Source organism: Artemia sp. Qi Xiang Cuo, chromosome 1 (assembly GCF_049724085.1).
Source record: "Artemia sp. Qi Xiang Cuo chromosome 1, ASM4972408v1, whole genome shotgun sequence".
Classification (NCBI taxonomy): Eukaryota; Metazoa; Arthropoda; class Branchiopoda; order Anostraca; family Artemiidae; genus Artemia; species Artemia sp. Qi Xiang Cuo.
Genome location: NC_142794.1, coordinates 61,174,325 through 61,190,436, shown reverse-complemented (window position 1 = coordinate 61,190,436; position 16,112 = coordinate 61,174,325). Strand labels below are relative to the sequence as shown.

The 16,112-nt window shown below is 34.7% G+C and overlaps 1 protein-coding gene across 1 annotated transcript; it reads left to right on the top strand.

The window, feature by feature from the left end:
- The first annotated feature begins 15,221 nt into the window (after positions 1-15,221).
- Positions 15,222-15,800, top strand: LOC148956555 (uncharacterized). Its single transcript, XM_089091188.1, has one exon. The coding sequence runs from the start codon at positions 15,222-15,224 to the stop codon at positions 15,798-15,800; it is 579 nt and encodes a 192-aa protein (XP_088947314.1).
- Positions 15,801-16,112: the final 312 nt, after the last annotated feature.

Below are 16,112 nucleotides of genomic sequence, written 5' to 3'. Positions count from 1 at the left end.
GAGAATCTAAAATATAGTTATTCATATTTTTAAACTGGAGCTTGAAACCTCCACGGTAGGATTATCTGATATGATGTATCTGATAAATAGATTTTCAGTAAGATTTCTTGCTTTTTTTTGGGGGGGGGGGTCCTCTTTTTCAAAAATTAGGCAAATTTTCTCAAATTTTTGGTTTTGGGTGTGGAACAATAAACTTAAAGAATTTTATATATTGATACCAATAGATGTATCAAAAGAATTGACTTATTATGTTGATTCCAAATATATTAGCTTCATTAAATTTAATCTTACCCATCAAAAGCTACGGGTCATAGAAAATTTGTCTGATTTTCGGAAAAAGTGGGAGAGACCTTCTTGAAGTCATATAATTTTTATGAAAACCACACCATCAGATTGAAACTGTAGAGGTTTCAAGCTCCTATCTGCAAAAATGTGGAATTTTGCAATTTTTACCAGAAGAAAAATCACAGATGCGTGTTTATTTGGCTTTTTGTTGTTGTTTTTTTTCCAGGGGTGATCGTGTCGACCGTGAAGGCCTAGAACGTAAGGATAGGGCTTATTCTAATGGAAATGAAAAGCTCTTGTGCCTTTTTTGTCTATATATAAATGAAGCTGTCCCCTCCTCAACGTCTCGCTCTTTACGCTAAAATTTGACTGTCTCACAATACTATTTTACTAAAAAATAAAAAACTTTAGCGTAAAGAGCGAGACGTTGTGGAGGGGACAGTCCCTTTCATATACGGAAAAATTTCTGTTCGTTCTATGTTTTAATGTCGCTCCTTACTTTCAATTAGAAAAACCTTTTTTTTGTTTAATTTTTGAAAGTTTTTGAATTAACGCAGGTTTTGATTTTGGTTCACCGTACATAAATAATTAAAACAAAATTGGCATATTAGTTTTACTTTTATTTGGCTAAATGACTTTCTCGACAGCTGTTTAATTACCCATCAAATTCCAAACAGAGAACATTGAAATACTGATCTTTTTTTCTGCGCTACCAAAAGTACTGTTTTCATATAACTTTACAGTTTCATGAAATGTAATTAAACAAATAGGAAAGGGTTTTCATCTAAAGTAAGGAGCAAGTTTAAAACTTAAAACAAATATAACACCTTTTCAACACCTTGCTCATTAAACAAAAGTTTTTTTGTTTTTTGGGGGGGTTATATGGGAGGATCTTTCCATGAAGGAAGTTTTCATTGGGAAGGAGCTTTGCTATGAAGGGGGTGCCGCATTTCACAACATTATTAAAGAAAAAGATCAGAAATTAAATAAAGAAACAAGTTTTTCAACTGAAAGTAAGGAGCACCATCAAAACCCAAAACGAACAGAAAATATTACGTATATGATTGGGTTCAACCCCTAGTCAATACCTCGCTCTTCAAGCCAAAGAATTTTTAGTACTTTTATAAGAGCTATTTATTCTAATTAACGGCCTTTGTGATTAAGGGGTCGTTTTTAACCAACTGGAACAAAATCCGAACTTTAGCTTAAAGGGCAAGGTATTAAATATGGGGCTAACCCTCTAATATATGTATTAAAAATCAATGAATATAGAAGGTCTGTGATTAAATTAATTCGTAAGGTATATTTATTACTAATCAAAACGTTCGTAAATAAAATTAAACAAGTTTTGAAAAAGCCATTTAATAAAAAAAAAGTAAAATTAATATACAAATATTGTTTTAATTATTCATGTACGGTGAGCCAAAATCAAAACCTGCATTAATTCAAAAATGTTCAAAAAATAAATAAAAAAACAGGTTTTTTTAACTGAAAGTATGGAACTTCGAATGAGCTCTCTCTTGATGTCATCGGGCCACTGGGTCGGTACGATTACCCCTGAAAAAAAATAAACACGCCTCCGTGATTTTTCTTCTGGCAAAAAATACAAAGTTGGAGATTTTTGCAGATATGAGCTTGAAACATATGTAATAGGGCTTTCTGATACGCTGAATCTGACGGCGTGATTTTCATTAAAATTATTTCACTTGTAGGGGATGTTTCCCCCCTCTTTCAAAAATCAGGCAAATTTTCTCAGGCTCGTAGCCTTTTATGAGTAATACTAAACTTAATAAAATTTATATATTTAGAATTAGCATTATAAGCCCATTCTTTTGATAAATTTATTGACATCAAAACTCCGTTTTTAAAAGTTTCGATTACTATTCAGCCGTATCGCTTGTTTTTTTATTGTTTTTTTTATTACACATATTCTATTACACATATGAGGGGGCTCTCCCCTTATTCAATACCACGTTCTTTACGCTAAAGTTAAAAATTTTTCTTAAATCACAAACTCCTGACTCGAAAAGGTTGTTTATTGAGAATAGATAGCTCTTTTGAAAGCACTATAAAAAACTGTAGCGTAAGGAGCGAGGTATTGACTTGGGGATGATCCCACTCATATACGTAATAATTTCTGTTCGTTTTAAGTTCTTATGTTGCTTCTTACTTTCAGTTGAAAAAACTTGTTTTTTTAAATTTAATTTCTGATCGTTTTTAAATAATGCTGGAAATCCGGCGCCCCTTCATAGAAATGTCCCTTACCCCAAGGAAACATCTGCCACGGAAAAATTTTCCCGAGTAACCCCTCCTCCTGCACCCCCCCACCAAAAAAAATCCTTTATGAAAATGTCTGTAAACTTCATAATAACCAAAAAATATCTAAACAATGGGCAAAGTTCATAAATTGCAGCCCTTCTCCTGGGAACAGTGGGGAATTCAGTCATCTTCAAAGACATATTTATTAGATATTCGACTATGTTGAACAAAATGGCTATTTCAGAATTTTAATTGGGTAACTTCGGGGAAAAAATGAGCCTGGGAGGGGCCAAGTTGCCCTCCAATTTTTTTGGTCACTTCAAAAGGGCACTAGAACTTTTAATTTCCATTCAAATTAGCCCACTTATGATATTCTAGGATTACAGGATTGATACGATCACCCCTGGGGAAATAAAAAAAATAAAATAAAATAAAAACGCAACCGTGATCTTTCTTATGACAAAAAATATAAAATTTCACATTTTTGAAGATAGGAGATTGAAACTTCTACAGTAGGGTTCTCTGATACGCAAAATCCCATGGTGCAATTTTCATTAAAGTTCTTTTACTTTTAAGGGTGTTTCCCTCTTTGTTCTTAAATAAGTCAAATTTTCTCAGGCACATAGATTTTAATGGGTAAGACTAAACTCGATGAAAGTTATATATCTTAAATCACTATAAAGGTTCGATTTATTTTACATATCTCGGGGCATCAAAATTCAGTTTTTTGGAGTTTTGGTTACTATTGAGCCAGGTCACTCATTTCTTACAATTCGTAACCACAAACTGTTTGAAAGAAAATACAAATGATTGCGGTTTTTCAGTTTAATATACATGTGCTAATAGTTATTCCTAAAAATGTTAGTAGTATCTGGTCGGCAGTCTCTGATATCATCATCTATGATTTTTTACTTGTGTCGACTTTTACCTTAGCAAAGAAAAAATGCTACAAACCTTGGAGCAAAGTCAAACGCTAACCAAAAGTTTCGTTTTAACATATGAATTGAAAGGAAAACTTTTCAACTCAAGCAAATTGAAAGAGTTTGCCGTCATAATTTGCGTAATTGGCTAATTTGGGATGGCCACGGCGTTTTTGAACCATAACTCAACATTTGATAATAAGCAGCTCTTACTAGTCTATCTTCATTACACCTAATGAGCTTCAACAAAAATATAAGCATCACAATAAACCTACGTAGTTTTAAAGAAAATAGGCCCATATCACCTTTCAGAATCTGTGAATGTGTTGTTTAAAAAAAAGCATATGCTATGCTTTACCCCCACCCCCTCCCCTAAAATATAAAAAAATAGACCAATTTTTTTTATAAACTAATATATAATTAAAAAATTAAATAAAAGAATTTACAACTTCTGATATTCCAAATTCTGAGGTAAAAACAAATTTTGACTTGCTTATAAAATATGTTGCTCGTTTTAGTTCTAGATTACAAAAGAATATTTTCACAGCCTTTGTCTGTGAAAGAAAAGGTTACAACGATACACCCTAGAGGCAATAAGCTAATCGATGCCAGAAGTTCGAAAACTCATGGAAACACAGTTATATAATTTTCGCTGAAGTTTCGAAACAGGTCTTACAGATCTTGATAATTAGTGTTTGAAACCTGGGTTTTAAACAATAAACAACTTTAGTTCAAAAAGCGAGGCGTTGAGGAGGGGACAGCCCCTTTTATATACGGAACAGTTTCTGTTCGTTTTAAGTTTTAACGTGGTTCCTTATCCTCAGTTAAAAAGCTTGTTTTTTTTTATTTATTTATTTAGGGACAGGTGAAATAATTCCCTAAGCCTAAAGGCACATTTCTATTGAGCTAGCAAAATATGCCACAAATACGTCTGGACATTCGAAGCTGTCCGCTAAATTTACCCCCCCCCTTGGAAAATACCCCCATCCCTCGGTGAAAAATATCCCCAGAAAATACCCCCTTCCCCGTAAGTAACCCACGGAAAAAGACCCCCCCCCCTCTATGGAAAAATAAGTCTTTCAAAATTTGGGAATTTTATATGACTTTTGTTTTTTATTTTCCGTGGGGGGAAGAAAATTTGGTACTTGTGTATTATACGCCACTAAATAAAGTCTACGCTCCCTAAAACATTTAAACTTGTAAAACTGTGTAAAATATGAATCGTAAACTTGAGTAAGTGGCGTATAGTACACGACGTTAACGATGTGTGAAACTCGAGAACTAACCAATTTCTTCTTGAGTTTCTTTGCTACTTTAGAAACAAATTTGGGTTATATATTTGCACATTAAGCGGGGGAGGGATAAAGTATAGCGGGTCTGCCTGTAAAATGTGTTAGGTATAATTATTCTGCATATTATGAAGCAAGGATTGTTTTCTGACTTCAAACTGTCCAAATACTTTACCCACCCCCTTTTTTGCAAATATATAGCCAAAATTTTATATAGTTCCCATCTATTCTGTCACTAGCCTCACGCTAAATTGAAAGAAATGAACTAAGAAACCAATTTGTTTTGGAGTTTTACAAAGTGTTAATTTGAGCGAGTGGCCTATATTATATAAGAAACAAAATTACTTTCCCCTAGGGAAAATTAAAAAACAAAACCAAAATAAAAATATCCAATTTGGAAAGTCTTATTTTCCACTCGGGGTATTTCGTCGGGGGAGGGGGTATTTTATTGGGGATATTTTCTAGTGAAGTATTTTCCACGGGAGTCTTTTTCATAGAGGGGGTAGAACTATCTTCTGTAGGGGGTATTTTTAGGGTTGTAAATGCTGGGAAGAAGGCGGGGGGATAAACACCTAGAACCAGGTGAACCAAGTGAAACATAATAAGTCTTCGACACCTGGGTTTTAAACAATAAAAAACTTTATCGCAAAGAGCGAGGCGTTGAGGAGGGGACAGCCCCTTTTATATACGGAATAGTTTCTGTTCGTTTTAAGTTTTAACATCGTTCCTTATTCTCAGTTAAAAAAACTTGTTTTTTTTATTTATTTATTTAGGGACAGGTGAAATAATTCCCTAAGCCTAAAGGCACATTGCAATTGAGCTAGCAAAATATGCCACAAATACGTCTGGACATTCGAAGCTCTCCGCTAAATTTACCCCCCTTGGAAAATACCCCCATCCCCCGGTGAAAAATATCCCCCAGAAAACACCCCCCTCCCCGTAAGTAACCCGCGGAAAAAGACCCCCCCCCCCTCTGTGGAAAAAAAGTCTTTCAAAATTTGGGAATTTTATGACTTTTGTTTTTTATTTTCCGTGGGGGGAAGAAATTTTGGTACTTGCACAAATGCATCTGGACATTCGAAGCTGTCCGCTAAATTTACCCCCCCTGGAAAATACCCTCATCCCCAGGAGAAAAATATCTCCCAGAAAATACCCCCCACAGAAAACACCCCCCTCCCCGTAAGTGATCAGCGGAAAAAGACCCCCCCCCTCTGTGGAAAAATAAGTCTTTCAAAATTTGGGAATTTTATATGACTTTTGTTTTTTATTTTCCATGGGGGGAAGAAATTTTGGTACTTGTGTATTATACGCCACTAAAAAAAGTTTTCACTCCCTAAAACATTTAAACTTGTAAAACTGTGTAAAATGTGAATCGTAAACTTGAGTAAGTGGCGTATAGTACACAACGTTAACGATGTGTGAAACTCGAGAACAAACCAATTTCTTCTTGAGTTTCTTTGCTACTTTAGAAACAAATTTGGGCTATATATTTGCACATTAAGCGGGGGAGGGATAAAGTAAAGCGGTTCTGCCTGAAAAATGTGTTAGGTATAATTATTCTGCATATTATGAAGCAAAGATTGTTTTCTGACTTCAAACTGTCATATACTTTACCCACCCTCTTTTTTGCAAATATATAGCCAAATTTTTATATTGTTCCCATCTATTATGTCACTTGTCTTTGTCTTGTCTCACGCTAAGTTGAAAGAAATGAACTTAGAAACCAATTTGTTTTCAAGTTTTACAAAGCGTTAATTTGAGTGAGTGGCCTATAATACACAAGAAACAAAATTGCTTTCCGCTAGGGAAAATAAAAAACAAAACCAAAATAAAAATATCAAATTTGGAAAGTCTTATTTCCCACTGGGGGTATTTTCTGGAGGGGGGGTATTTTCTTAGGGATATTTTCCACAGGGGTATTTTCCACGGGGCTATTTTCCGTGGAGGGGGGAGAACTATTTTCTTGAGGGGGTATTTTTTAGGGCAGTAAATGCTGGGAGGAGGGGGGGGGGTAAACTCCTTGAAACGTGGTAACCAAGTTTACTCTATCAAGGAAAAATTATAGTTATAATCAAACATTTAAAATTAATTTAATTTATTTTTACACATGTTTGGCTCAATGGAGCTCTTTAATTTTCTTTGAAAAATTTGTTTTGTGGAAAAAGTCTTTAAAATTAATTTGTGTTCGTTCTTTATTGACATTAAATAAAAAAACTTTTTTCACAAAATAATCTTTCAAAGGAAGGCCTCTCGATTACTTGGACTATCTGTCTTGGTTTTTCTCTGTCTACAATCACCCAGCGTCTTGATGCAACCTATGCAACATATTGCAAAATACTTGATAACTTCACTTCAAAATAAAAAAACTAGAAATGAACTTCGTTAAACTAAATATGAGCGAAATATAATCAAATGATCGGCCAAGCATAAAATTACTACCAATCATCCTCATTAAATAAATCAAATCCGAAACGAACCGAAATTAAAATAAATAGCCAAGTCAGAGTCAAAACGAGCAGAAATTAACATGAGTAGGGCTCAAAACCCAGGGCCGTAATTTGATGTGGGGCATGGAGGGCAACTACCTCTTCAGAACCAAAGCCCTCCCTCGACCTCAGTCTGCCCCTCACTCAAGCAGAAATGTAGATTCTGCAAAAAATCTTGTCAAAACTAAGATAAGCCTGCATAATTCAAGTATCCTGAGAAACGTCAACGGGAATCGGATATATAATAATTTTCTTCTCCACATTACTGAGAGAGGGGGAAACTGCCTCCACCAGGCCCCATCAAACGAAGCCCCTGGGAGAACCCCCTCTATATAAAACTAATATATGTTCGTATTGAGTTATAACGTTGCTCCTTGCTTTCAGTTGAAAAAAACTATTTTTAAATTTAATTTCTGATTGTTTTTCAAATAATGATGGTAAATGCTCTCCCTGCATGATAAAATTATATCCTTTTGCAGTAAAATCAACCGTAGAAAGGTTTTCCCTCAGAAAATACCCCCACTCCCTGCCGCAGCTCATTGGTCTACAATCCCTTTCGACTTATGAAAAAAAGGTACTTGAACTCTAAATTTCCGATCTAATGAGCACCCTCTGAAGCTTTTGCGACCATGAGGCAAAGGTTTGGATGAGGAAGGGATAGTCCTTTCCTATACGGAATAAATTCTGCTCATTTTAGGGTTTAATGTTACTCTTTAATTTCATAGCAACAGCTTACACCAGAAGTTTTCTCAGAAATCATTAGGGTTTAAATATAGATTTTGCATTTTTGTTTTTTTTCGTTTCCGTTGCACTCCCCCCCCCCCCCAAAAAAAAAAATATTCACTGTTATTTTCAATTAATGTGTATAAATTGGCTCCAGCTTTACCACCACCACCCCCCCCCCCCCTTCCCAGGATTTTGATAAATTACGGCACTGTCGAAACCCCGATGCATTCCAAAGGCCAAAACATATTTTGCACTTTACTAAAATTAAATTTAAAAAGAACAAGTTTTTTTTTACTGAAAGTAAGGAACGACGTTAAAACTTAAAATGAACAGAAATTACTCCGTATATGAAAGGGGCTGTGCCCTCCTCAACGCCTCGCTCTTTACGCTAAAGTTTGCTATTGTTTAAAAAAAATAAAGATCAGAGAAAGTCAAACTTTAGCGTAAAAAGCGAGGCGTTGAGGAGGGCACAGCCCCTTTCATATACGGAATAATTTCTGTTCGTTTTAAGTTTTAACATCGTTCCTTTCTTTCAGTTAAAAAATTGTTTTTTTTCATTTTTGAACGTTTTTGAATTTATGTAGGTTTTGATTTTGGCTCACCGTACATGAATAATAAAAAAAAAATGGCATATTAATTTTAATTTTTTCTATTAAATGGCTTTTTCAAAACTTGTTTGATTTTATTTACGAACGTTTTGATTAGTAATAAATATATGTAACTTACGAATTAACTTACGTCACGAACTTCTGTATACATTCATTTTAATACGTATATTGGGGGTTCGCCCCCTACTCAAGACCTTGCCCTTTAAGCTAAAGTTCAAATTTTGTTAAAATTCTTTAAAAATGACTCCTTAATCTTACAATCCGTCAATTAGAATAAATAGCTCTTTTGAAAGTTCTAAAATTCTTTGCCTTAAATAACAAGACCTGGACTAGAGTTTAAAATAAATCATATAAGTAATCTTTTCGGTCTGTTTTAAGTATTGATGGTGCTCCCTACTTTTATTTGAAAAACTTGTTTTTTTTTAAATATACTTTCTGATATTTTTCTTTAATAATGCTTGGAAATGCGGCACCCCCCACATAGCAATGTCACTTCCCCAATGAAAACTTACTTCATGGAAATATCCTCCCATATAACCCCCGACCCCCCCCCCCCCCCTTCCCACCTACCAGAAAAAATCCCCCTGAAAACGTCTGTATACTTACCAATAACCAATACTATATGTTAACATTTGGTAAATTTCATAACTTTCAGCCCTCTCCCCAGGGATTCCGGGGGATTAAGTCATCCTAAAAGACATAGTTATCATATTTTTGACCATGCTGAACAAAATGGCTATCTCAAAATTTTGATCAGGTGACTTTGGGAAAAAATGAGCCTGGGAGGGGGCCTAGTTGCCCTCCATTTTTTGTCACTTAAGAGGTTAATAGAACTTTTAATTTTCGTTCGAATGAGCCCTCCCTCGATATTCTAGGACCAATGGGTCGATACGATCACCCCTGGGAAAAAAATAAAATATAATAAAAATAAACACGCATCCGTGATCTTTCTTCTGGCAAAAAATGCAAAATTCCACATTTTTGTAGATAGGTGCTTGAAACCTCTACAGTAGGGTGTCTAGAACGCTGAATATGATGTTGTGATTTTTATTAAGCTTCTATAGCTTTTAGGGGGTCTTTCTGCCTTTTTTCAAAAATCAGCCAAATTTTCTCAGACGCTTAACTTTTGATGGGTAAAACTAAACTTGATGGAACTTATATACTTGAAATCAGAATTAAAATTTGATTCTTTTGATGTATCTATTGGTATCAAAAATCCGTTTTTTAGAGTTTCGGTTATAATTGAGCCGGGTCGCTCCTTACTTACAGTTCGTTACAACGAACTGTTTGATATATTTTTTGGGTTAAGAGACTAGGGTTAAGAGAATAAGAGATCCGAGTCTCATATGACATCTTCAATTCAAAGTAAAAATTCTATAACTCGTAATTAACAGACCCATATATACGATGGATATGTATTTTTATCTTTGGCAAAAGCCAAAACAAGAGATATTGAAGTTTTGTTATAAAAACCAGTTTTTTGACATGATGCCTATACAGCCCATATTTTGATAGAGTCGTTGTTGGTTTAGAATTGCCATGTCATCACCTTCGTATTAGCTTAAGAAACAAAACAAGTCTTGTGACGTCAGCTCTTAAACATGCCCCTTTTCGACAATAATTCATTTTTGTTTCTATGCGGCATGGCAGCATAGACACCTGTTTCAAACATGCCACAAAGCGGCTGATCCTGTTTTCGACCGACCCGAAAAAAGAGAAATTTTTCGGAATTCTTGAAAAAGTAAGTGCTTTAAATTATCTTTAAAAATCTGAATTTGAGGAAGAAGCTATGATTCTTGAAATTTTAAAACTCTAGTAATAAGATATGAAAATTCAAAGTGTTAGAAAAAGAAAATGTGAATTATCAAAACAAAACATATTGGAAAGTGATTTTGTCTAAAATCGTAATAAGAACATTAATATATGACACTTTAATAATAATAAATGAAAATTCAAAGGGTCAGAACTTGGAAATTATTAAGAAATTCAATTTTTTTAAATAAAAGGGTTTCAATTTTTAAGTTCAGAAATAAGAAGCGTAAATTATTGTTTTTTTTTAAACAACAAAGACCTTGCAGACGGAAAGACATTCTTAAATCGATGATTAGGAGCAAACTTGAGTGAACACCAAGAAAAACCTCTTTAATAGACTCATTAAAAGTATCAAATAAATGATAACAATCAAAATTAATTTAAGAATTGTCCTATAAAGACCTAATTCCATCTCATAAAACATAAAGAATATTTTATTGGGCCCATAAGTTCTGACAATAGTGGTATTATCAAAATATTAGTTAGATTAAACTTGAAGTGGTCAGATATTTTTAGTGTCAGTAGATGTAGTTTTTTTTTCTTTGACACGTGGAAGAGTGTTGTATATATCAAGCAAATGATACTTAAGTAAAAAAAGAGAATTAAATTTGATTCTCTAAAAAAGGGAGGGGTTTTAAACTTTTTTTCAAATCAAAATTTATTTCAACGCTCTATGATGATTAATAGTCGAGCAATAGTTCATAGAAGAAAAGATACTTAATTTATGAATTGCTTAGCCTAAGGTATTTTTCCATCTCCTTGGGTTGGGGGGGGGTACAGTTTTTAGGATAAGAACTGTCCACTCTTCCGTCAAAATCTGTTTTTGGGAGCAAATGCTTTCCATTGCCTTTGTGTACCTGTTGTTATATAGCTTAAAAGAATTTTATGGCCTGTTGATTGCGGTTATTAGTTTTTTAATTATTACTCTTCGAATTTGGAGAAAATAAAAATTCTGAATTGAATTGAATTGACAGGGTTTTTCATAAAATTTTACACATTTATGGGTGAAGTTTGAAAAGATTTGTTAGTCAGAAAAAGCTTTATTCTTAAGATTCTACTTAACGTGTGGGGCTGATCATTGCTGGGTGTTAAAGAATGCTTTAATATCTCAAGAGCAAAATTTGAAAGAACAAACTAGTCTTCAAAAAGTTTTTAAATAAAAAAAGAGCTGATCAAATTGTAGCAGGGGCGTGTGCAGATCTATGCGCTTGTTGCTAGGATTTTCTTCGATTACTACGTATTTAATTAAAAAACAAACTCAAATGAAAGGTAAAATTACCCTCGAAAGAAAATATACAAAAAATTATAAGGTAATTAGGTTGTAGCATGGGTTTGCGCAGATCTTACTCGCATTTTGCTAAGAGTAATTTTTTTGCAGTGAAATTAAAATCAAACTCAAAAACAGATAAAATCGGTCTTGAAATAAAATATAAACAAATAAGTGGTTATTCGATCGTATCAGGGATGTGCGGAGATCTTTCACGCATGTTGGTAGTTTTATGATAATCTACCAACTATTGTCAGAAAGTTCTGACAATAGTCGTATTATCAAAATATTAGTCAGAGTAAGCTGGAAGTAGTCAGATATTGTAAATTATCAATTTATGATAATCTGTTGAAATATGAACCAATAGTCAATACGGGAATTAAGATTTTAAGTAATCACCAGGGGACAATATTACCTACCAGACCAAAACGATTTGCTTCAGTAATAGCCAACAAGAGGATTATTTTGCAACATAATATTTTACCTTAATTGCAATTTCTTCTATTTTTACCTCAGATGCTTTGGTGTTCTCATCGAAGTAACTCTAATAGCTTCTTTTCCCTACGTGAATAAGTTGCGCCAATCGTATTTTATTGGTAGTGGTTTTATTTGTTTTAGTTTTAATTTGGTTTTTTATCTTGTGTTTCTCTTGTCACGAAGACGCCTAGTTTGATACAGGCAGGATATCCACATTATTTTAGTTTTTCATTTTTTTTTTCTCTACTCGCCGCAGTCTCGTTTGTCTTTTTTTCTATCTCTGTTAATTTCTTATCAAGAACGATTAGCAATATAAATAACAAGTTTTTTTTCTGTATTTGTTCAGTTCCCAATCCACAGGGTAAAAAGTGTGAGACCCATGTCACCTGTACAAGCTATGGGAAAGGAAAGTAAAGCAATGGAAACCAAGAAATTATCTGTTGCTGACAAGAAAACGCCTGGAGCTTGACTCTAAGATTAACAATTAAGAGTCAATATCAAAGGCTATTTAGACATTATTTTAGATTAAGGTAGTAATTCAGGAACATTGTCAAGATAAAAGAGGTGTAAAAATCTCCGGTTTGGGATTGGCAAATAAATATAAAAACAAAATGAAATTACTTATGCAATGGGCAATTAAATATAAAAAACAGCTACTAAAATAGGACTGGAAAATATTGTCTCGCAAACAAACAAAATATCCCCATGCCTCATAAATAAACAATTTAAGGCTCTGTGAGTTCTTTTATCATTCTTAGTTACTTTATAGTCCCTACCCTAAGCACCGTTTTGTTGTTATTAATTTTAAGGGAGTAACTATAGTACATATTAGGTTTCCTTCAGTTTTTGGATAGAAATATCTGATTTTCTCATGTTATTTTTTTAATTTTTGTTTCCTTTTTCCAATTTTTCTTTAAATCTTCATGCCTTTACTCCGCTTCATTAGTTTTTGGTTGTTTCTTTTCCCATTCTGTTTGGTTTTCATCTCTGCTGAAGACGCCTTATTTGATACTTGGAGAATGTTCCTGTTTTTTTTTTCTTTTTTCTTGTCTTCTTTACTGGCCTTAGGCCCAATGATTACATAATGGGTATTTTTTATTTATTTCGCATTCTACCTACTAGAAGGAAATTACCAATCAGAGTAGACTAGACAATGTATAGAAGAAGAATTAGAGCGTCTATACTCTTTTTTTTGTATATTAGAAGGATTTAAGCAGTCATCGCAATATGTTTCAATAATGTTCAATGACTCGTTTCAAATATTATGGCCCTTACGCTCGAACGGCTAAACAAATTGATATTGTTCTAAACAAATGAATTAAATGTTTCTTTCTGAAATGTAAAGTTTTGAAGGTTTTAATTAAATAGGATTTTCTATTTTGCAAGTCCAAGTTTTTGATGGTAGTAAATTAGAGTAAAGCTAAAACATTAATTAAAAATATATGTTGAGAAGAAAGTTAATGCAGCTGAGCTATCGTTCATCAAAAGGTACCATCTAACATCTAATAAAAACGAAATTATTAAGTTTTAGTTGATAATACAGCTTTGTTCTGTCATCTGTGAAGCAGCTCATGGCAAAAAAAGTAAGTAAGAAGGGACTTGTGCTAATAACAACCAAAAACTCTAAGAAAGTGAGCTTTAAAACAAATACATGCATCAAAAGAATTGGCTTTTATAGGTGATTCTAAATGAGTTCGAATAAATTTAAAGTTGTCCACTAAAAGTCACGAGCCTTAGAGGTTATCTCAAGTTTTCCAACAATGGAGAAAACACCCTCAAAAAGGGGATTGACTTTGATGAAATTACATCGTCAAATTCGGCCCATCAAAAAGCTCTCTTACATATGAGTTATCACATCTGACTACTGGTGTCAGAATATTCAAAGAGAGCTTAGTTGGATGAAATTTGAGAGATCTATTCACTCTTTAAATAGCACAAGAGGCTTAGCCATTTAAAGTAGTGATTTATGCAGTTTTGTGGCAAACAAAAAGCTACTTTGGCCGAAGGAAAGCCGAATTGGAACAGAATGAAAATTCTAGAATAACCAAACCTATTCGGAAATATCAAAACCATCTGTTGAGCTTTTGAAATTCACGGGATAAAATATCATACAGTGGTGAATATGCTCCTAAGAGATACAAGTAGTCCAGAAAAAATGAAATGGTTAACATAGACAATCAAAGCCGTAAATTAAAAGCTCTAGTGCTATTTTAAAGGTTCAATAGGGATTAGACGCAATTCCTACGCCCTTTTACGCTACATCTATCCCAAAGACACTAGACAAATTGTTTTAGATACATATTTAAGTGCCTTCTAAGTACCCGCTGAGTTACCTTCTTAGTAGGGGCCTACTCCAGGTCACTTAACGCGTCCTCAGGTGGCCGAAAGGGGAACATCCGACAAATATGTTAGGTACCTCCACTAGGAGATATAAAACCAAGGAAGGACCTAGTCTCTGAGGCTCCGTAATAGAAAATTTGGCACCTTCACCTAGGGGCCGTCAATACAGGCGGAGGACGTAGAAGGCCTCTCTAATGTACACTTGGCAGGGTCCACCGATGGACACGTCCCGTGAATTACAAATCTTCTCCCAGCAATGGTTTAAATTGCATAGTGAGGCAAAACACCATCGTGGGAGGATTCTCTACAGGGAGAAAACTGTAGCAGGGTGTAGGATCCATATTTATGGACAACGGCCCCTGAACGAGGTGAGTGGAGTTCGTCTGGCATGAGCCCGATTTTATCGGCTGACCAAATGCCTCTGGATACGGGATTTTCTCTGGCTAAGCGCTCCTTTACAAAAATCACCTCAACCTCATGAGATGGGTGAAGCCCACCTCAAGGACTTCAGTATCTAGTTTTCAACTAGCTCTAATCAAATCCTAATCCTAAATTGATTACATTGAAAATCAGAGTATCTGCCTTGGATGACTAACTTTTTTTAAACCCCAAGACCTTTGCCTGTCCTGGCACTGACAAAAGATGATCGTTTGAATCTCCTTGACCAAGGTGGCCTTTGTATTACCACCTGGAATATTTTGACGTTGAATTACCCCAGATCAAAGTAACTTTTGGAACTTAAATGTTTCCGGATGTTTTTTGCCAGAAAAATAGGAACCCATGTAGCTGGGGATAGATCTGAATCCATTGGCGAGGGATATTACCTTCTCTGGTCTGGTCAGCAAAATACCGGGAGGAGTGGGATATGGCAAGCACTTGATGGCAAGTCTAAGAAGTGTCTATTGCCATTCTGTCCTATCTCAGATAGAATTGCCTGGGCTAGTCTCATTTACAAGCAAGCTGATACGACAGTTCTTATCTGTTATGCTCCAACAAATATATTTGAAACTAAAACAAAAGATAATTTCTGTTTGGCCAATGAAATGTATAAAGTCTTACACAATGATGTTGTCATCAAGCCGGGCAACATCAATACCACCGTGTGCGATAGTCACAAGTGGTGGCCGCAAGTTATCGGACTTGCTACTACGGACCATCTAAATGACAACGGACTAAGACTCCTACAACTATGCAGCATTCACAACCTTGTCATCTCAAACATCCTGTTTTTCAAGAAAGACATCCACAAATATAAGTGGTACAGTAGTGATGACCGTACCAAAAAAGATGAATTATATCATCATCTCTCAGATATGGCGATCATGCATTAGCAATTGCAGCACTTACAGGGCACCGGATATCGGTAACACTGATTATCGCCTATTAGTCACAAATGTCCGTCTACGGCTCAAAGTGCTGCGCACAGAGCCTAGACCCCTAAAAATCTATGTTCTAAGGCTCTACAAAACTGAAGTATGCTCCAGATACGCTATTGATAGCTCGCACCGTTTTGACGCCCTCATACCATTTGTTGACTCAGAAGAGGCATGGTGTTTATTTTAAAGCAATATCTCTGAGTCAGCAACATGAATTTTTTGATAAAAGAAGCGTGGGAACAAGCCGTGGATCCAGGCGGACACAAC

What these genes read in the sequence shown, in the direction of transcription:
- LOC148956555 (XM_089091188.1), top strand. Translation starts at nt 15,222, where the DNA reads ATGTTTTTTGCCAGAAAAATAGGAACCCATGTAGCTGGGGATAGATCT.